Raw genomic sequence first — 23,022 nt, 5'->3', positions numbered from 1 at the left:
CGGTCACCCTTGCTTCATTTTATTAATCTTTGAAATCGCTCTTAACAAATTCATTTAAAGGTATCCTGCGCATTTGAGTGCCACCATAGGTTTGTCTTTGTGATCGAAATGTAGGTTTCTGCTTCAGGGAGGTCTGCGGGCAGTTATAAAAAACGTAACTTTAGAACAGAACTGGATGGAGACGTATTTTTTTCTGCACCAGAAGTCTGAATGTCTGCAGATTTTTAATTATCAAAAAATGAAATACATGTTTTTGAAAAAAACAAAAAACTTCATTTTGGGTGGAGACATACCTAAAACAAGAGACAGAAAACCTTTAAACACACCCCTGATTCACCTGGCTCTATTTGTCTGATTCTAACATGTCCCTGAATCAAACGCTCACCCACATTTTATGGTTTCAAAGTAAAAAGCTAACATATAAATGACAGACCTCTTATATAAATTAGAAATCGAATGTGCGCCTGATTTTCAGCAAGAAATATTTAGCACGCCTCTGTTTATGGCAAAGTCTATCGTCGTTACTCTCGCGGCACCTTATCACTATTGGATTCATAACTGACATATCATTGGGGTCAGCTGTGTGCATACTGATCAGCCAAGTTTGAATTATCCGGTGAAACCCCATTTAAAGATCGAAATAGGAAAACTTTCAGTCCATAGCTGGATACCGGCATAGTATGGATGCCGGCTGGAACTTCAGTCTGGATTGAGTTAACCAAAAAAATTTAGTCACCGGAGTGGAATTAACGAAAAAATACTGCATTAAACCAAACTTGCTGCAAAGCATTACCCTTTGCGAATTGACAAGCCAGTGGTTTAACACGAAAGATCATGTCTACTGGCGCTTATATTCCGCAGCGTTTAGTGCAAAAAATAAACAGCAATAAAGCAACTAAACATCGCTATAAGAAGTCAGGCACCTGATGCAGTAAAAACATGTATATTTGACAAATGTTCAATGTCATCGGCCGTGGGAATCCTCACAGCTTCTAAGACAAAACGATGTCAAGTTTGCAGTGAATGTTAAAATGAATAAAGCAAGTAAATAGGCAAATCTATTTGTACCGCCAATAGTTAAGCTGTTTGACCAATCAACAAGCCAACCTGCTGGAGGATGTGCAAAGATATTTAGCTGTCTCTGGTATCGGAGATGTGAGTGCAGCTTCAGGACCCAGTCGTGAATAATAATAGAAACTTTATTGGAATGGAAACGATTTTAAGGAGGGGTGGTCGAAGCCTCTCATCCAGGGCCCCACTGGCCTCTGCCGCCTGCCTGACCTGGCTAATTAAGGACTTTTGTCTTACCAGGTCGGAGCGGGTGAGCTGTGCCTCCCACTGCTCCATTGTGTCACTGGTATTTGGTCTATGAGGGTGCTTAACGCACTCCCAAGTTACATGAATTAGGGTAGGTATGCCACCGCACCAAGGACAGTTGGCCCTATAACGAGTGGGATACATGGCGTTTTAGCAATTTTAAATGGGGGAATACCCCAGTCTGTATTTTACGCCAATCCGCGGCCTCTTCCCCGCTAAGTTGTGGGTTTGGGCGGCGGGGTATTTCTGCGGACTCCGCGCTGATGAGCAAGCATGTCTTTGGCATTTAAATTGGTAGGATTTGTCAGGGATAGTGCGAGTGGGTTGGGTTAGAAGAGGACGCCGTCGCTCGGTAAGTAAACCCTCGAGCTAACGCGGTAGCGTTTCGTTCTCCTGTACCCCCGCGTGGCCCGGGCACCAGAGTAGGCTATGACGGTGGTTGAAGGATTTGGGGATTATCGCGAGGCTAGCCACAGTCCCGTGTCCCTTAAGAAACATGCGACACGTCTCCTGCGAGTCCGTGACAACGACGAGTCCCTTTGCGAACGCTCCGCATGAGCGAGTGCGATCGCACACGGCTAATATTTCGGCCGAGGTGGGGGATCCCGCCGTGGCCGATGCGGTTATTTGCTGCTGGCAGATAACGTTCACCACTGCCAGTGCGCACCTCCTTTGATAGCGCTGCCCGGGCGCCTCTGCATACACCGCTGCGTCCGTGTAGTACGTGTTGTACCTATGGTTATTAGAGTATGTTGATTGAATGTGTTGTGCGCGTGCTTTGAGCCTTTCTTTGTTGTACTCGGGATGCATATTCTTCGAAATTGGGGCTACTGTGATTTTGGATCTCACCGAAGAATGGAGAGGTACGGCCTGTTCGGTGAGATACATGGGGTATGCTGGGATATTGAGTCGAGCCTATATTGCTCTACCAGTTTTTGTGAAGCTGAGGCGTTCCCTCTGTCGCATCAGAGTGGCCTGCCTCAGTTCGTCGAAAGTATTGTGCACTCCCAAAGCTAACATGCGCTCCGTGGAAGTACATTTAGGCAGGCCCAGAGCAGCTTCGAAAGTGGTTCAGATTGTGTTGGCCTGCCTTTCCTCCTCCCTGTTCAGGATTTGGTACGGTAAGCCATACTTGATTCGACTAGCCACTAAGGCCTGTACGAGCCTTAGGGTATCGTCTTCTCGCATTCCCACTTTTCGATACGTCACGCGACGTATCATTTGAGCTATGTTGTGGGTTGTGGATTTGGTTTGTGGCTCTGCAGCCACAAACCCAGGACTCGCATCGTGGGTACCTCTCGGACTGATCGGCCCTCAACTACGATGTTAATGGATCCTCTGGATTTGTAGCCTTTCGCGTGTATCCGGATGACCTCAGATTTTTCGGGCGCGCACTTCAGGCCGCTTCATCTGGAAAATTTCTCTACCGCTAATACTGCGCTTTGGAGCCTATATTCCTTATAACCTAGTGAACCTCTGCTCGTCCACAGGGTGATGTCGTCCGCGTAGAGCGTGTAACCTAGGTCGGGTATCCGATCCAGATCGCGCGCGAGACGACACATCGCCATGTTGAAGAACAGAGGAGATATTATCGCTCCTTGAGGTGTTACTTTTGTTAGGCATTTTAAATAAATCCGATGTGATTTCGCCAATACTGATGCTCGCCTCGCGGTTGGAAAGAAACGCTCTTAAGTAATTATATGTGCGCTCACCACAATCCGCGAGTTCGAGTTCCTCCAATATTGCGGCGTGAGAGACGTTGTCGAAGGCTCCTTTGAGGTCTAGTGATAGGACTAATCTCTCGTCGCCGTATGGTATATTAGTTAGAATTTCGTCTCTAAGTAGGAGGAACCGTCCAGGCAAGATAAACCCGTGCGAAATCCTATCATGGAGTCCGGGAACCAGCTCCGCTCTTCCTGGTATCGCTGCAATCTGCTATGGATCACCCTTTCATAGAGCTTACCCAGGCAGGGCTCGTGAGCGATACCGGCCGGAAGCGTATCGATCGCGGATTCTTTTTGGTTTGGGATCATGATTATTTTAGCCAATTTCCACTCTTGGGCAAGTCTCCCTTGGCCCAGCACTCGCTATTAAAAACCTGTGTTATTTTCGCTAGGGCTACTGAATCCATGTTTCGAATGATTGAATTTGTGATCGAGTCTGGGCCCAGTGCCGAGTTTTTAACTGCGGATTGTGCCGCCTCATACACTTCCGCGTACGTTATTTCTTTCGTCTAATTTAGGGTTGGCCTCCCCCGCGTATTGTCTCGTCGCGTAGGACGATCCCATCGCGGGTGAGGGTCCTATGTACTTGTTCTGAAGAGCATCGACTAGATCTTGGTCTGTACCCTCGCAGTGTCTGCTATAATTTGGTGCTTCTAGTTATTCTCAGTACGTGTGCTCATCGGGTCCAGCATGCTCCGTAATATCGCCATGTACTGGTCGTTCCCAGAGTTCCTGATAGGGTTCCAAAAACGTCGCCCACTCGTTTTTAGCTAGCTTGTTGGCGTGGCCTTGGGCTTGCTCTGCCAAGGAAGCGATGCGTTGTCTCAGGTGTTTGTTTAGACGTTGTCTTTTCCACCTCTTGGCCAATTTGCGCCTCTCTTCCTATAGGCTGACCAGGTGAGAGGTCTATCACCGGCACCTCTGCTGTGCGCTCAATGGCTTTGGTGGTGTCCCCGTGTGCTCGTTGAAGGGATTGAGTCCATTCTCGGATGTTGGTCGGGGCGGTATCCGACTCCTCCAGCGCCCTCTGGAGTGCTCTATAACGAGGCCAGTCGGTTAACCTAGTGATTCCTATTGTTCACCGTATGTTGGGCGCGAGAGTGCTATTCGGATTATATCGTGATCGCTTCCCAGATTTTCGTCGAAGGAAAACCCATGTACCTCTCTGACGTTAATTGTAAAGGCACGGTCGGGCGCCGTGTCTCTGCTGACGCTGTTACCCGTGCGCGTCGGTTTGCCGATTTGATTGATTGCCCGTAAGCCCAAAGCCGTTGCGGTGCGCTCGAGTAGGATCCCTTTAATTGGGCGACGTTTTCGCGTATCCCTATAGTATGTGGGGCGCATTAAAGTCACCCACTATCACAGCCTTATCCCTGGTGCCCGCTAAATCTTTCGTTGCTGAGAGAATGTGGGGTAGGACGTTCCCTTTGCTTTTGGGAGGACTGTACAGATTTGTGATTATTGTGTGTGCCTTACTTCGTTTCTTTGGCATCACACTGATAACTATGGAATTAGTATCTCCCTCAATTTCGGAAGTGTTAATAATTGAGCGTTTATCGACTTGCTCACCAGCGTGGCGACCTTCGAATTTTGAGGATCGCTCAGAGTGTAGTATCCCTGCAGTTTGGCCGGCCTTGGCCCCGACCTCCTGCAGACATATCACGTCCGGAGCGATTTCGGAGTTTTGATAAACTGGTGGAGCACTGCCGCTTCCTGGTGAAGGAGCGGCAGTTCCACTGCCATATCTCTAATTGTTCTGAATTTTGTATTCGTTGGGATTTCTTAGCGTGATTAGCCATGTTGTCCACTCTTATTTTAAGCCCGTGACGTTTCTGTGTCCGAGCCGTCGGATTCTGTTACGCAGTGGCTTATTTTAATTTTTGCCGAACCCGCTCCTATCGCAATTGCACGTTTTTTGGTGGGAACAGCTTTCGAGACTGCCTTAAGCTGTTCCGCCGCGAATGCCTTGTGTTTCTCGAAGTCATTTGTGCATAGTTGCTGAAATTCCGTTAGCTTTTGGTTAACTAACGTCATCATTTCATGAATATTTTCAGGTTTTTCGCGATCATTGTTTGGATCTGCGTTGCTGTTATCTGTGCGCTATTTGAGATTTCGGCTGTCGGAGACTGCGCAGAGACCGAGGTATATCTGCCGCCGCCTTTGTTTTGGCTATTTCTTTAGGCTATTTCTTTATCCAGCTGTTGTATTGTGCTATTGAGGCGTGCCCTCCAACTCTGACATTTGTTTCTCAAGTGATTTTAGTTTGCGTTCTTCTCCTGAGAGCTGTTCTCTTAGTCGCGCGTTTTCCTTTTCCAATTTCAGAATACGTTTATCATTTTCACCAGCATTCTGTTTTGGAGCAGTGGGAGAAACAACCCTCGCCCAGCTCACCTGCTGTTTTTTAGGCAGTGGCGAATTCGACCGCTGCGAAGCCCTGGAGCTGGAGGGGTCCCTCGAGGGGGTATTGCTCATCGCTCTGCTTCCGTGGGGCGATCTGGATCTCGATCGGCGTCGTAGAGGTCCTCCTCCTCCGTCGACTCAAACCAGTGCCCCGGTGTCTTTTTGATGTTCTGTCCCGACCGCTCCCGCGAGCGAGACTGGCGTGTCGTCTTCCCGCGCTTGGCGGCAATCAGTTTGTTCGGCCACCGACGCGTCTCGTGCCCCGCCGCCCTGCACACTGCGCACTTCACATTCCTGTCCTTGTTGGGGGTGGATTTTCGAGTCCGCAGCCACGGCATATGTTCTTGGGGTTGGGACACACGTCCGAGCGGTGTCCCTCTTGCATGCACTCCAGGCACATTTGGATTGTCGACCTGTACTCCGTACACCGCATCTCTGCTCCCATGTAGTACACGCATTTGGGGCACGTGCCTCCCGAGAAGGTGAGGAGAGCGGTGTTTTGAGCTTCCTAGCATTCGGGCCCATTCGATGCTGACTCCTTGGGTCCTGACTCGCAGGTGTTGCTCGAGATCAGCTCATTCGGTGTGTGCTGGGAATCCGTGCACTACCCCTTTGTAGCTATCTTCTGGATCCGCTACATACACGTTGAAGGAGTGTCGTTTGTCTCGCAGCTCAATGCATGTTATTCGACGAATGACGTCCGCCACTTCCAGTGAAGGTGTGGAGACGATCATGATATTTGTTCCCTCTCGGATTCGCAGTATGAAATCCTCTCTTGTGATTTTCTGTTGGTTTGGTCCGTTTCCTATGATTATCGTCCCGGTAGCCCGAATAATCGCTTGTGGTATTTCTGTTCTAAGATATTCCTTGAGCATTAGTCCCTTGTGGGGCTTCAGTATTATCTTGATATCATTCTTCAGTAATGGTGGTAGAGGCTTCCCCTTCGTCGGGCGCATGTTGTGACGACCTGTGCCTGTCTCGCCCGTTATGCCCGTCTCCTTTCGCGCCGCCTGCTGATGGCTGTCCGGTAATCTTACTCTTGTTATTGGAAGCGTTTTCCTGTCGTGCTTGGCAGCCTCTCGCTGCCGCCGTGATAGGACTAACTACCAGCCGTCTGTCGCCTGGTTGTGGGCGGCGGTCCCTTGACTTTTGCTAGTCCCCGCTTCGGAAATTAGTCTTGTGTCCCCGTTTTCATCCGCGTTGGTATTCGGAGTCGGGGGAGTTATTTGCAGGTCCGTATCTTCTGATGTAGCCATCTCCTATGCTTGGCAGGATCAATTCTGTTATTAACAACTGGTGAGGCGGTCGCTCACGCGCTAAGCCTGCCGAGGCCTCGCGGGGCTTCCGCCGCTTAGAATTTCAAAGCCGCGTGGGATGACGAAAAATTCACTCACGGACTTGAATTTGGTCTTGAAACGAAGCGTTTGTCGAGTGGAACCCGATCGGATACTCGAGGCAAGTGCACTTGATGAGTTTTTTGCTAAAACGTCGATAGTCGGCGGAGCCCATGTGAAAAGAGCGTGTTCTGCCGAAACTTCTTCTCTCTGCCGAAACTTCTTCTCGTGAAACTTCTCGAGAGCTTCCTTGCAAAGCTCTGCTCGCACCTTGTTGATTTAGTTCCACCCGGGCACGAAGCAGAGAATCGCTCCGGGTGGCTCCATCTCCATGATGTACGTCAAAACTTCGGGAACAATCCGGACCTCGTCAGAACCACACCGCCGATGACAAATTGAGAGCCGTGACAATTGTACTCCAACCTCGGTACTACAAACACAGATATAATGAGTTGTAAGCTATGACAACGGTAAACATAGGAACGCTCATGACTAATATGAGCATGTAAGGAATGCGTAATCCTCATTAACTCGCACTCTGATATCTCGAAATATCGGTCAAGTCGAAAAGTATTATTCAGCAGTGGTGTCAACGCATGTTTTCTTCACCCCTTATTTTCAAAAAGTTCTTGCGTCGAACTCCGAATATCTCGAAATCCCAAATTTGAAAATATCAGGGAAAAACGCAATGGGGCAGCGTGGGCACCGCCGCTTGCACTCGATTTTCAGCGGTGTCGGCTTGCTAGCTGAGCCAGATGCTGCCCCAGCCGCACTCCCCCGCTTCTCTTTACCCTTCTTTCTGTCTATCACCACTCGAGCACACTTACTCAGCTGCTTGCTGCCACTATGTTGTGGGCTCACAGAGCAGCTGGCAGTTGAAGTCTTTTTTCCCCCTCTCGTTTCGGATGCTGCCAGTGACTCATTAATATGGTCGTGGTGTATTAATCGTGACCTTCAGCAAGATGATGGGCACATTTAAGCGGGTGCGATCAGCCCACACGCTACTAGATAGGCATAGTTGTACGAGGCATAGATAGCAGCTAGGCAGAGTGCTAAATTATGATATGGCAACATCTAACTAGTTCACACAGGCTGAGTGTCTGTTACTACCCCAATTTAAAGGGAATGTCCTTAGAAATTGCCATTATCATCACCGAGAGGGAAAAGGCGAAGTAGGGACAATGGCGCTATTTTAATCATTCTAGGGACTGGAGAATTACTTCTTGGGCGAGTTGGTGTTTACTGAACATGATACTTGGTAGCGCAAAACTGGAAATAACAGACAACAGTGAGAGGCGAGATGAAAGGAAAGACGAGCGCTACACTCACAACTGTTTATTCCGAAGCAGGGCATCCTATATCCTCCTGACTTGCGGGTTGGATTTAGGTTCACAGATTTTCCTGAAACTTTCAAGATAGGATGTGTAGACAACAACGATGAAAATTGACACTTATTATTTCAGTAATGTCCATGGTTTTAGTATGGCATGATGTCCAATATATTGGACACTGGAACTTTATCAGGTAAATTGTGTGGTGGGCTTGCAGCAACGCAAAGCTACTTTACAAAAGAAAATTGTTACCAATGCTGGAAGAACCATTTATTAATCAACATTTTACAAATATCAAATAAAAAAAAGTTGCAGTGGCTTAGCTCGGCTATGCAGGATATACGTAGCGTTAGCAAAGGTTCAGCTGATTATTCTTAGCTTTCCTGGTTGTCCAGATTGTCAAGGATTAGCTTGATTGTCATGCTTACTGCTGCTCCAATGACACACACGCGGTATACGTATTATGTGGCACATGTATATTTATTTTTGCTCAACGTCACGTTGCTTCTCTATTGCCACAAAGACGGCTGCGCTGTTGAGCAGCATTTGCGCTCTCCTTCTCCATGGCTATACCACACTGGCAAACGCCAGTCAGAAGCGCAGCGGCTCCAGCGCAGTGTCAGACGGCGACTGCACAGCGAGCGCGCGCCGGCGCCAGTGCGTCTACCACGGCTACGACGTCACTCCTCTGGAATGCGCAGACCGGCGGCGGTGAGTCACGCGCGGCGGCGGCGGAGTGCGCGAGAGGTGCCGGCTCCGGTGGCTCCGGTGCGCAAGCCGTGTGACATCACTGATCCTTGCGCATGCGCAGCACGGCTCTTGATGTGCCGCGCGAAACCGGCCTTGGCTAGGCCAGTGTAGCTAACGCTACAATATGAAGAAAAGTGGGCCCTAATTTCTGGCCCTAAATGGGCGCAGAAGAGCTCGGATCAGCGATAGTGCCATCGTCGCTGTCCGACAAGTCGAGGTCTGATGAGCTGCACTGGAGTATCTGCTCCGTCGTGTCATCCGACACGCGAGGCCTGTCCCCTGAACAAAAAAAAGAGGCACATTATCTATGCATGCCATGAAAGAAAATTGGTACAGTGGCCTTGATAAACTCGGCGGTAATTCAGTTCTACTCAACGTGAAGCTGGGGAAGCGCGAAGCAGTGATTCGCCGGTGTTTGCCTTGTGTTTTCCTTGTGTTTATCTTGTTTATCCTGTGTTTATCTTCTGTTTAGCAATCCACCACCCTTTTTGACACCTGTGCTAAGGAACAACTGGTGGGAAACCCCCACGCACATGGAGCCAAATCCTTTGCTGCGCGTGGCCACGATGACATGCGATTAAATTACATAAATTTACTGAATTTCCCGAGTTTCTGCTAACTATTGCGCTTAATGCTTGATTATTCTGAATCATGTTAGTTATTTTGAGCCGGTTTTGGTCAATTCTGCACTTGCTTGACTGTGTTCTTGCGCGGGACCACGACATGACATGCAGACAGCCCGGGCTCCTCGCGTGCTTCGCACACAAAAGACAAACAAGGACAGAGAAACGTCGCGTGACACCGAAATGAACACGAATTCAACGCACTGCACGTGGTGTCCGTACATTCGCAATGACGGTCTTGAGTGCCAGTGTCCAATTTGTTGGACATGCAATATCAAATGACTAGCAGAGAAAAGCAAGCGTACGCGCAACTAAAATTTCCATTCAGCATACTCCCTGTATCATTACCTTTCCAGTTAATCATAAATAACACGGTAAAACGGTCAAACAATACTATGAACAACACTTACTTCTCCGTTGGTCGCAGTTATAGTGAACTAGAAGTCTTCTAGTTCACTCAGTAGAAGTATAGTGAACTAGAAGACTTTATAGTGGTGCGACCGGCGGCAGCTACGGCCGGCTCGGGTGAAGCGAGATGACACTGACGGCCGGCGAGGGCGCCACTGCGCCTTTTCCTAGCCTCCGGCACGCTCGTTGGCAGCAGTTGGCGGCACATGGCTGTGAGTGTTGTGGTTTTGCTCGTTTTGTGCGCGCGATGTTACTCGGATAACTTGACGTTATCTTCAGTATCTTGGCGTTAAGTAGTCAATGCAGTGAGAGGGATCTATATTGTACCAGGGACGAGGAATTTTGCGATGACATGGCGAAAAGAAGAACAGATTCCCACTGTTTTGCACCAGGCTGCCGCACCGGCTATCCGGGCGCGCCGAAAGCATCGCTGTTCGCCGCACCAAGAGACGACTCACTTCGAAGTAAATCGGAGAGAAACCTAAGAAGAGCAGACAAGAGCCTGACGGAATCATCAGCTGTGTGCTGAGCATCATTTCGAAGCGCATTGCATATTGCGCGATTACGTTCATGTGGTCGATGGCGTGGAAGTGCGCATTCCGAGAGGCAAGCCGTCTTTAGCTCCCATGCCATACCTACGCTGTTGCCGCAGTGCCCAGCCTACCTCTCCGTTACAACCCCGAAACAGAGAACGGAAAGGAAGAGACCTGCATGTTCGTGTTCCACTTCGAAGAAAGAAGCCGCGCCAGGACGTCAGAAGCGCTGACTGCACTAACAACGAACATGAGGTGCTTGAAGAACCTGAGTCCTCAGAATCCTCGCCTTTCAAGTTTCAGACCCTACGTTCACTAGCACCATCGCCGAGGTGGTGCCGCATTGAGATGATAGTGTCGGCTTGATTTTCGCGACGTCTTCGTTGAAGAAGCAAGGAAGGCTTGTTATTTGTCATGAGCGAGCTGTCATTTTCAAAAAACCGACAGGGGACGAAGTTTCTGCTGCCATTTATTGTCAAGGTGTTCTGTGCTCAGAAAAAACAATCGCCTCCGTTGGAGACGCTGCAGCTGTACTGGATGACGCCATGGCAATGTGTGTTTGCAAGGGAGCAATGTCGGACAACGAATTCAGGCAAATGTTGCCGTTTTGACGGTGAAGCAGCAAGCAGCGATATACACCAACGGACTGTACGTCTTCAGCGCCAAGTGCTCCGGGAAAGTCTTGTCCGATGGTAAGTGCGTTCAAGTACTTTGATCTACAAGCGCCGCATGTATTTATTGTCCGGGTATTTAAACAATTGTGTTTCTTTCGTGTACAGGACTATTTGCCCAGAGTGCAAGTCGCATCGAAAGCTATGTTGACCAGAAAGTCGTGCCAAAAAGCTCATGTGCCTAAGAAAGGAGCCCTTGCCCAGCGCCTGAAGCTTCAGAGGCAAAAAACCAAGCGTTTGAAGAATAGCGCCACTGCATTGAAAAATCAACTGAAAGCAATGTCAGCTAAAAACAAAGCCATCGCCGAGGAGCAATTTACCTCTAGGATTGAAGCCCTTCCTCCAAAACAGCGTGAAGCAACCTTCACATGTTTAAATGGGCGTCACGAAAAAGCGCAAAAGGCATGAGATATTCGAATGAATGGGTTTTGGAATGTCTTATAATGAAAATGAAGAGCGCCAAGCTTTATGAGCACCTGAGGAAAGAAAATATTCTGTCACTGCCAAGTAAAACACATTGCGCAAATATTTGAAGTCGTACAGAACAGGGTTTGGCTTCTCCCCAAAGATTTTCAATGTGGTGAGTGAAAAGACAGCCACAATGGAGGAATACGCATGCCACGGTGGAATTATTGTAGATGAAATGCACCTTTCTGAGCATCTTTCTGTAACAACTGCCGGCCACATAGATGGTTTTGTGGATCTAGGTAACTTTACATCTCCTAAAGATAAACACACACCGTGTGACCATGGAATGGTTTTGATTTTGTACCGTTCATTGGGAAATGGACTCAAATTCGGCAGCGTTTGCAACAAGAAATGTCAATGGAGGTACCTTGACCAAGATCATGCTTGAAGCCATAATTTAGCAGAAAAAGCAGGCCTGAAGGTGGACTTCATCACATCAGACGGTGCAAGTTGGAACAGACGCATGTGGACGCTAATGGGTGTCAAGGCCTCCTTGAATGAGATCAAGTGCAGTGCACCACATCCAGTAGACGAGCACCGTCAGCTCTACTTCATATCAGATTTTCCTCATCTCCTCAAGTGCCTTCGAAACCGGCTGTATGCTTGGATTTTCAAACACCGAACGGTCAAGTAAGTACCTTAATCAATGAAAAACGTGCTATTTAACCTACCACATTTTTCTTCCAGTCACTCTAACTTTCAGTGGATTATCATTGCTTTGGTTATGTGCAGGTGACTATGCGAGCTATTCGCAAGGCTTTGGAACTGGATGGCAGCAAAGTTACCCTGCAGGCTATGCATGGCATCACATCCGCCATACAACCAACAACTTCGAGAAAATGCGAGTTGGCTTGGAACCCTCTTCAGTGAAAAAGTACACATGGGCTTCAGCTGCACAAAGCCAGGCTGGAAGATCTGTGTGGTAGCATAGCAGCAACAATTCATTTTTTGAGTAATATTTCATAATTTTATATTTACCTAATTTGTGCTACTGTAACTCTTTGCAGCTTTCTTAGCTGCACTACGCTCACTGAAACATTTTTTTGCAGGCCATACATGGCGTCCATAGAAGTCATGACGTCGCGCTTTCCAGCTCAAGCACTCCGTCCCACTCTCGATCAGCTGAGAAGCTCACTCCTTTCTACCTTTTTGTCAGAGTGGGAACGCCCACACAAATGGCAAAGGGGCTTTCTCATCAGTCCACGCAACTGGACTGCGAGTAACCTATCCATACCTTGTCGCTGTTGAAGTATTTGACTGAAAATGTAGGTTTCAGTATTTGATGACAACAGGTTGAGCTGGGACCCTGTCGAACATCTGTTTGGAATCGTTAGACGTCGTCGGGTGCAATACCCACCCGACACCTCAGCAGTTCATTGCTACAGTGAACTGTCTCAGCTTCAGCAATCTTGCGCATTCTGTTTCAAGGGGGAACTGTGAGCCTGCTGCTCTCAGTTCCTCTTGAATGCAGATGCTGGTGAGCAGAACACTTGCACTGGGAGGCAGAAGTTGATTGACAGGTTTCTCGATGATGGAAACCTAGATGCCGCAGATGCCTTACTCCGTAGGTTGCGCCAGATCATTCTCCTGTTGTTGTGCATCAAGCGATCGCAGACTTATCTTTTACATTGCCGGTTATGTCGCAAGGATGCATTCTTAAACTGGTTGTGAACAGTGCATTAACCTTCTTTTGCTCACCAAGAGGCAGCTGATGATTTGAGATTGGAGCTTGTCCGTTTGAAGGACAATGGCGGTCTACTTTCCCTGCAGGAAAGCTGTGCAAATTTGTGGCCGACCTCGAGGAGTCATTCACAACGTGCTTTAGCCTTTTAGAACTGCGCTCTGAAAGGTGCTTGATGTGTTAGACCTTGTAAGAAAAAGCAACAAACACGCTTGGATGCCCAGAACATGGTGAAGCCAAGCTGCTGACGTAACCTGCATTTTATTTAACCACACGACTGCATTTCTTCACGAAAAGTATCAATCGAGCTAACGACAAAAGGCGGCAGGCATCAAAGCATTTGAGTTGAGTAGTGCTAAATGAGTGTCTACATGAAGCTGTTGATCCTGACTGTGAAGAATTTTCCTGTCATTATTTTTGTAGTGAAGTAAGTTGTCAATAAATTATTGAAGTGTGTTTTCATGTGAACATGGCTGTGGTGTCTTTTCATAAGTACGCCTAAATCAAACCGCCATAATCACCAAAAACATTCGTGGCCATAACCCTGTTGTTAAACAATGATGGAAAAGGTCCTACTGAGTAAGTATGCGGCAAACTTTGCGCCATTAGGTCATCAGGGGGACTCGTGCGCACGACTATGGTCATGCGAACAGTTAGCTTTGCACGTCTTCAAACGACGTCGTTGTTTGGTGGCATTTAGAACCAAAAAACTACTTTCGAAGTCAAAGTTTCGCTGACAACGAAATTGGAATAGTGACGTGGCCTTCGTACACGCCTTTTAAATGTTTAACAACGCTAGCCATCAAACCTGTGGCTTTCACCAGTGGAAGGATGTAATCTTCGAATAGAATCGATAAATCAGCTGAAAAAACGCGAAATAACAGCAAATTCTAAAAATGCCGCGAGGTCTCGTCCTATGAAAAGTTGCAGTGGCGCCATCTCGTGGCGTCAGTATGAAAACGGCTCGCTCACGCCTTGCTGCTCGCGCCACTAGAAGTCTTCTAGTTCCTCGTAGAAGGCCGCTCCGCTGAACGTCGCCATGTCGCCTCCTTTATTCCGATCTGCTGGCGCAATTTCGACAAAACATCATAGATGGCACTAGTAGTGTCCAAAATATTGGACAATGATGTTTACGGGGAAAAATACGCTGAGGGCGGTATAGTGATGGAGTATTTGATGTCCAATGTATTGGGCAAATCTCCATAGCTGGAACTCAGGAGATACACAAATATCGCATGCGCAACGCATAAACCACAAAAAGGGCACCAGTCAGCCCAGGCAGTGTAGTACATTTATGCTTAGCAATTTCATTTCGAATCATGAAGTGTAACGCCATCTACTAACAGGCTAGACATTGATTGGATGTGGTAGGCCTCTAACAGTTCTCGAGCTGTTTTGTCCTTGCTTTTGCCTAAGATCCTGACATTAAAAAACAGCGGTTCACAGTCGGGTCAAGACCGAATGCGCAGACAAGGCGCGGTGGTTTCCTTCTGTAAAATATTTTGCGTGGCTCTCTCATTCGGTCGTTTACGCAGCGCCCCGTTTGCCCAATTAGCACTTGCCACAGCTGAGGGAATGAGATAAACCACTCCAGTGGCGCAATGCACGTAACACTGAACGTGCTAACTTGGTGCACCCGTTCGTAGCGCCACCCGTGAGAGGCAGAGACGGTCAGCTGTTAGGGGTGAGAAAACCACAGATACTCCGTACCTGTTCGCCACCTTCTCAAGGTTGTGACTACCTTGTGAAGGTACGCACCGCTTGTGCCTTTTTTCGAGCGTTGCGCTGGACTTCATCGCCCACCTTAGGCTTTTTTGTTGCCTTTCAACTTCTGGAGCAAAGATTCTCCCACTGACGTCAACACCGAGCGAGGGTAGTCGGCTTTTAAAAGCGCTCAATCTGATTGTCAAAACTCGTCTTGATCCTGTGAACACGATTTTTTAAGCGCAGACCCCAGGCAAGTTTTAATAATTTTCGAGTGGGCAGATCTATTGTAAGTCTCTTACTTAGCACGTGGTGAATAGCTCCAACAGACATGTTGTTTTAAAAACTTCAGGTATTAATATAAAACTGCAGCACGTTGTTAACCGGAATCTCATGGGTAAAGATAGGCCATTGCCATGAATTTTAAAAGGGGCTTAAAACTATTCTAATTTCACATTGTCAGTTGAGGAACACTGTTCGTCCAAAAGGATTAAAAAATCGTCTATACATGTAAACACTTTTATCACATGCGTGTTCTTAAAGCAGTTAGTTGTGAAGGATTATATCCATTTCAGAAAGAAGGTCACATAGCAAAGGCGCTAACCACGAACCAATACATATGCCCCTCTTTTGCAAGATAGTTGGTCTCAAAAAAAAAATAAGTAATTTTGAGATAGGCTTCTAATAAGGCTAGAAAATTGTCAGAACTAAGACCAATTGCAGCTGAATTCCAGTTCACCACGGGCATCTATCGTGCTTTGATAGCAACAAACCGTGGCAATTGGCGATGCGGTATAGAGTAAATAATTCTTCTATATCTACAGAAATGCCAAAACCAATGTTATTGGTTATCACGAAAAAAGCTGATGATATCGTCGAGTTCGTAATAAAAAAGACATCGACTTTCAGTTGCTTGAGGCCATTCAACAAAAAACAGCTAACGTCGATGGCGAAGCGCCACGTTCACTGACGATAGCCCTTAAAGGGATATCGGGCTTGTGCGTTTTTGCACTAAAAAACACGGCAAGCGAGTCATTTTTGCTTTTTTCTATGCTTTTTGCAAGCTATTGTTGCGGATGAAATGGGTTTATTTACAAGATGATAGAGGCGGCATAGAGACGGGATCGCAGGCAGTCAGGCATTCTCTAAACACGCGCAGTTTTCGATCTCCTCTTCTCGGCTCCACCGCGCAGCGTAACATCTTCCTCCGGCGCAGACGAAGCTCGCCGAGCGAGTTAAGGAACCCATAGTTGGTACCGCTTGATTCGGGAGCCCTATGATGGTAGGGCTTCAGGCGGGCCACATGAACCACTTGTACGTGTCTTCCACGACCGGCGATACTGGAGTCAGTTTTGGTAGGACGCAGTTGACTCACTTAATCGGTTTAGTATCACGAATGGACCGCTGTACGTTGAGATAAACTTGCGATACAAGCCTTTCTTCCGTAGAGGTGTCCACAGTAAAACGTGATCGCCTGGAGCGAAAGTGACAGGTATATGCCGGGCGTCATATCGTGCCTTGGTTGAAACTTGCGAAGAAAGTGTTCGTAGTCGAGCAAGCCGGCGTGCTTTTTCGGCACGACACAATGTTTCTGCAATGGATGTGTCTTCGTTGAGTGTGAATGGCAAATTGTTCCAAGAAACTTTGGGGACTGCGAGCATACAGCAGATAGAAAGGCGCATACCCGGTTACTTCATGCTTGGCTGTATTGTATGCGTACGTGATGAAGGGCAGCACCGCATCCCAATTCTTGTGATCAGCCGAGACGTACAATGACAACATGTTTAAGAGTACGATTTGTGCGTTCGGTGTGGCCATTTGTTTGTGGGTGGTATGGCGTTGAATGGCGATAAGTAGAACCGCAAAGGCGCAGCAAATCTTCAACAACGTCGGCGGTGAATTGCCGTCCACGGTCACTTATCACAACACGTGGCGTCGTGGCGCAGAATGACAGAATGAAGGAGAAGCACGACACATCGGCGGCAGTGGCAGAGGTACGCCGCAGTCTCAGTATAGCGCGTCAAGTAGTCAACGCACACAAATCCAGCGACGCCATAGAGCTTTTGGAAAGGGGCCCAGCAAGTCTATACCAACTTTTCAAAGGTAAAGCAGAGCTCACTGGTTTCAATAAGCTGCAGGAGGCGTCGCCGGCTTCTTATGACATTGGCAACCTGGACAACTGGCAACGTATTGTCTTGTGCTTTTCCATACCTTCGGCCAATAAACGCGCTGGAGTAATCGATGAAGCGTGCGGGCAAGCCCAGGTGACCCGATGTGATATCGTCATGCATAGCGCGAAGAATCGCAGTACGCAGGCATTCGGGAACGACTAGGAGCAACGAAGCGCCGTCAGCCGAGCAATTCTTTTTTTAAAGCAGGCCGTCACGCAGCGTGAACGGCGTGGTCTGACCTGACGTTGCGGGCAGCCTCCAATAGGGGTATTAGTGAGGATCTCGACGTTGTTCAATTTAAAGGTACCAACGTCAGGAAACTCGGTAATGCTGTCATAGTCGTCGAAGTCGTCGTCGTTAGCGTTGGAGTGTGGCGACGGGAGACGAGACAAGCAGTCGGCATCGGTATGACACCGACCGCTCTTGTAGGCGACAAAAAGTTGTACTCCTGAGGCGCAACGGCCAGCGTGCCAGCCATCCAGAAGGATCCCGCACTCCAACAAGCCAGCAAAGGAATGATGGTCCGTCACTATCTGGAAATGGTGACCGTACAGATATGGCCGAAACTTCTGGATGGCGAGGCTACTGCCAGGCATTCCAATTCGGTGACAGTGTAATTTCGCTCCGCTCTCGTCAGTGTCCGACTTGCGTATGCAACGACGTGCTGGCGCCATGGTGAAGTTGAACGAGGACGGCGCCAATGCCCACACGCGCTAGCATCAGTGTGTAGCTCAGTCATGGCCTCGGGATCGAAATGCGCAACTGGCCCAGAGGTGAGTAAGTACTTCAGCTGACGAACGCGTCCTCGCACTCTGTAGTCCATACGTACTGAAGTGCTTTGAAGGAGGCACGTGAGTGGGTGAGCAAGTTGGGCGAAGTTCTGAATAAACCGGCGGAAATACGAGCAAAGGCCCAGAAAACTTCGGAGGTCTTTCTCTCTGTCTTCGGTTGGCTGAAATCGCGCACTGCAGCAGTCTTGTCAGGGTCAGGTCGTTACCATCTGTGTCGACGAAAAAACGAGAATGATCTGGCGCTCACCGAAGTGACACTTCTTTGAGTTTAAAACCAGTCCTGCGTTTTGTGGCGGTCCAGTACTCGCCAAGTCGCTGATTGTGCCCTCGAGTTTTTCCAAAATGATACATCATCGAGATAGCGCATGCAGATCTGCCATTTTAATCCGCGTAGCACTGTGTCCATAACCTTTCAAAAGTTGCTGGCGCGTTGCATAAACCGAAAGGCTTGACATTAAACTCGAAGAGTCCGTCCGGGGTCACAAAGGCAGTTTTCTCCTTATCAGTCGGCTGCATCGGTATTTGGCCAGTATCCCGATCGTAAGTGAACGAGGAAAAATAGGAGGCATGAATGCAATCGATGCATCGTCTATGCGTGGCAGAGGGTATACGTCCTTCTTCGTGGCGGCGTTAAGTCTTCGATAATCAACGCGAACCTCCAAGAATCGTCCTTTTTCTTAACTAGTATCACTGGAGCTGCCCAGGGACTCAAGACTCCTGGACAACACCTTTCCGTCAGGATTTCTTGAACTTGCTCGTCAATTACTTTTCGTTCTGCAGGAGAGACGCGTGTACGGCTTCTTGCGAATAGGCGTCGCTTGGCTCGTGTTTGTGCGGTGTTGCGTTCGTGATTCAGGAAGCGAATGGGACACTGGCCTTGCGCAAAATCGAATACTCGCGCATAGCGGACGAGCACCTTTTGCAATTCTGTCCGCTCAGAAGAGGACGCGACTTGTTCGTCATCCGGGAATCCAAGGTGTAGTCGCGATTCGCTGCACTCGCGTCGGTAGAAGCGTCAACGGCATCAATAGAGAAAGTTGCCTCGAGTCAAAGGTGGCCAGCTTGAGTCCAGTCAGCATAAAACTTGCTCCATAGACTGTTCACCGCCCACGTGAGCCGACTATCTACACATTCGATAATAGATCGAGGAACCGATTTTTTCTTCAACATGGTAGGGGAGTACGGCTCAATTAAACCATGCAGCGATGCGGAGGGCCATCCGTCGAAATATGCTGCAGCTTGATCAGGTAAAAGGACGTCATGGGACACGGAAAAGACTCCCTGCGTGTCCACGTCAGATACTTCTGGTATGGTGATATCACATGACTTCGAAGAGAATTTCCAGCCCCACAATCTAACAATGCACCACATTCACCAAGAAAGTCAATCCCAAGGATGATGTTGTGGGTGGTGTGTTCAAAAACAATAAATTCAGTTGGAAAATATGTCCACCAACACTCACTAGAGCAGAGCAAACACCAACGGGCCGCAGGGTTTCACCCCCAACTCCCGAAAAGTAGTCTTTCGGTCCCACGCGAACATAACCTTGTCCAAGACGATTTTTAACACACACTCATCACTGAAACTGTAAGCACCGGTATCCAATAAGCAGAGTACTTAACCATCAACACAGACACACACTTTGTTTTTGAGCATGGCGACAGTGGAGGACTACGTGACCGTCCCGCGACCTCACCTCCACGTTGGCACCAGCTAGTTTCCCAGATGGAGTGGTGGTGAAGTGAGCGACGGCGAGGCGATGGCGAGCGGCGATAGCCGTCGGAGGTGGAGTAGGCTGCGGTCGGAACTGGAGACTCACGCCGGGATACATGTTCACGCGGATGTCGTCGAAGAGGCCAGTGGTCTGCCACGGCGTACTGTAGTGCACTCCAGATTGATACTCGGAGATGGCCGAAACGTGCTGCTGCCGTCTGCGACATACTGGCGATATGTCCACGGATTCCGCAGCTAAAGCAAATGGGTAGCTCGCGGTACACAGGGTTGTCATAAAATGGGGTCTGAGGCTGGTTGTATCGGGGAAATGCGTTGGGGTGGTGCGGCCTGACGGCGTCCGAAGTTACGCGAAGGATGCCGAACTCCGTCGTGTCGACGCGGACACTTCATCAAGCAAAGGCCGATTTTCGTTGTTAGTTTGCAGTTGGCAAAGTACCGGCTGTTTAGGACAGCGTGCGTCAAGTGTACATTGCTGGCACTCCCATCCTGTGTCTTGTTGTGCTAGTACGTGCCAACCCGGTATCGCCCCCCCCCCGTTCCTCGGGGTCCTGTCGACTAGTCGCCAACGGGACGCAGCGACACAATGCGACGCGGTGCCTCACAACCGCCCCGTCGGATCCTGTTAACGAGTCGCCAGGGGACGCGACGACATACGGCGCGAGGGACCTCGGCAACCGCCCCGTCTGTGTCCTGCCGACGTGCAAGCCCCGCCATCATCGCCACCCGTCCCTCGGGTCCTGTCGACGAGTCGCCAACGCGACGACACAATGCCACGCGAGTGACGTCAGCAACCGTCCCTCTTCCTCCTGTCGACGAGGAGCCGCCGCCAAGGGGATTTAAGGAAGAACCGGACCATGTTAAGCCAGAGAGTCGCCACCAGCCGCCCAGTCGGTCTGATGCGCTCTTACAGCTACATGTACGCTATGCCCATCTGTAAATATTGTATAAAGCTTTTCGTTTCTTCTTCGTCTGCTGAAAGAGTCCGTCTATCGTCCCCACCCGAGTCACAACAGTCTCTTCCTCCACCTGGTGCTTGAAAGTGCGCCAGTTCTTCTCTAACGAGTTGGCGTACCAACAAAGCGATGTCGTTGGGAAGTGGAGACGTCCACACTTGCGACCGTGGTGACGTTGTCAAGTCTACCAAATTTTGGCAATACTCGTCGCGTCTCAGCGCCTCAAAAGCACGACATTGACGTCTTAGATCAGAAGGAGTACGCAGGTCTTCCTTGGAGATAAGTAAATTGTAGACATCTTCAGCGATGCCCTTCAGGAGATGTCCAACCTTATCTTCATCCGACATGCCCGTGTTGACTTCTGCACAGTTTCAATCTTCTTCGATGTAGGTTGTGCATGTTTCCCCGGGCAACTGTTCTTCGCGAACGTATGTTCAGCCTTCTTTATTTTTGAAAGTGAGTCCCCGAAGCAGCACTTGATTTCCTCAACGAACCTTTCCCATGTAGTCATCGTGCTCTCGTTGTTATCGAACCAGAGAGTGCGGTTCCGGTAAGAAAGGAAACGACGTTAGCAAGTCGCGCCGAAGAGTTCCCACAATTGTGACCGCTTACCCTGTGATAATACTTGAGCCCTCGTCGACATCCTCATCCTTTGCCCGAAAGGTGCGTGGTTCTTTTTGAAGAATCCAGTAGATGCTTGCCTTGGGCCTCACTTCTTCTTGCATGCTTGTGTCATGGCTGCCGCCAGCTGCTGGTGGTTCGTTCATGTCCGTGTCTTCAGGCGTTAGTCCCGACCAAGCGCCGGCTTCGTCGGAGGGTGCGTAGAAGATTGTCCAGAGCGATTACCCCGCATCGTCCACCAAAGTTGTTGCGGATGAAATGGGTTTATTTACAGATGATAGGGGGGCATAGAGACGGGATCGCAGGCATTCAGAACACACGCATCTCAGTTTTTCGATCTCCTCTTCTTCGGCTCCACCGCGCAGCGTAAAACTATTTAGTTGTTATCTTCGCAGAAACGAAGAAAATTTTTCTTCACGCGTGATGTCCGGACTTTTTTGGGGGGCGAAATTCTTGTCAATGGCAATGACAGCTTTGTCTTTAAGAGTACCTTTAGGCAAACAACAAAGCCGCCTTCTTTGTCTGCTTGCAAAAGGCACAGATCTTTTGCTTGAAATAGGTTACATACATTGAGTTCAACACATTTCTCCCCGCAATTGCGATTCGCAGCACTTTTTGTAGAGACAATCGGCACCCTCAAATAAACACTTTCTCGCTGTTCCATTTCCGCTTTTGCCGCCATACTTCTATTTACGACAGCTAACTCGTGAGCTGTGGTTTTAGGTTCAGTCCATATTTAGGTCCTTTACGAAGCACACTGGCGATGTCCCCGGAATGTGGGCGTCGTCCACCACATGTACCTGCTTTCTTGCTTGTTGCAATTTTGGTATTCTTGAGGATCCCGAGGAGTCGCCCCAAGATGCTTTTCCACGATACTTCCACATTTTGGTTGATGAGACGGCCGAATTTCATTCAACTTTTAGCACTAGCCAATCTAGGTTCTTGCTTGTGAAGCATAGTATCCGTAGCCATCTGGTAAACTCGAATCTGTTGCCAGAGTTCCGAACGAATGATCTTGCTCACCCGTTTGATGTGTTGCCACGAAGGTTCACCGGTCCTAAAAGGGTGAGGACGTCCCTTAGGAGGTAAGCCTTTCTGACGCAGAAGCCGATAGTTCTTGAGCGGCATGTCGACCGCCACAATGCAAGGTTGAGAGTGTTTGCACATTAGTGAAGGTGAGGTTCAGGGAGAGAAAATGGGTCCCACTGATAGAAATGTACTTCAGCAACACTTCTTCTTGGGAGAGTTTGTGTTTTACTGACATGATACTTAGTCGCAAAACTCGAAATACAAGACAACAGTGAGAGGCGAGAGGAAAGGAAGACGAGCGCTACACTCACAACTGTATCCTTCCGAAGCAGGGCATCCTATATATACACAAACATACGCATGCGCAAACGCACAAACCACAAAGGGCCCAGTCAGCCGAAGCAGTGTAGTTCCTGCTTCGGAATAAACAGTTGTGAGTGTAGCGCTTGCCTTTTCTTTCCCCCTCGCCCTCACTGTTGTCTTTTTTTCGAGTTTTCCGCCACTAAGTATCATGTTTAGGGACTGGAGCTATGCGTAGCAGACATGGAAGGCGGCAACGACGAATTGTCCATGGTGCGGCAGTTGAGAACAGACCTAGTAAATCGGAAGCGTTTCACACAGCCAGAACTTCAAGACAGCCTTTGTGCCATTACCTTTTGCCAAGGCGTCTGCATCACAATGTTTTCTGAAGGGAGTTCGTCCAGAAAGAACTGACGACCTCGGTTTGCCTGGCCCGGAGTCGTGATGACAGGCGCGTCGCGAAGTACTCGAAACTTCTC

General features: G+C 48.8%; 1 protein-coding gene across 1 annotated transcript in view; it reads right to left on the bottom strand.

Annotated features, from left to right (window-relative positions):
• LOC125944032 (uncharacterized) overlaps positions 1-23,022 on the bottom strand; it is a 155,072-nt gene that overhangs the window by 65,284 nt on the left and 66,766 nt on the right. The window contains exon 3 of the mRNA XM_049663761.1: positions 3,936-4,078. Coding sequence (XP_049519718.1) covers positions 3,936-4,078 — 143 coding nt within the window. The remainder of the gene's footprint in view (positions 1-3,935; positions 4,079-23,022) is intronic.

This window comes from Dermacentor silvarum, chromosome 1, assembly GCF_013339745.2.
Source record: "Dermacentor silvarum isolate Dsil-2018 chromosome 1, BIME_Dsil_1.4, whole genome shotgun sequence".
Classification (NCBI taxonomy): Eukaryota; Metazoa; Arthropoda; class Arachnida; order Ixodida; family Ixodidae; genus Dermacentor; species Dermacentor silvarum.
Note: the sequence above shows the minus strand (reverse complement) of the source record. Positions and strands in the feature narration are given on the sequence as shown.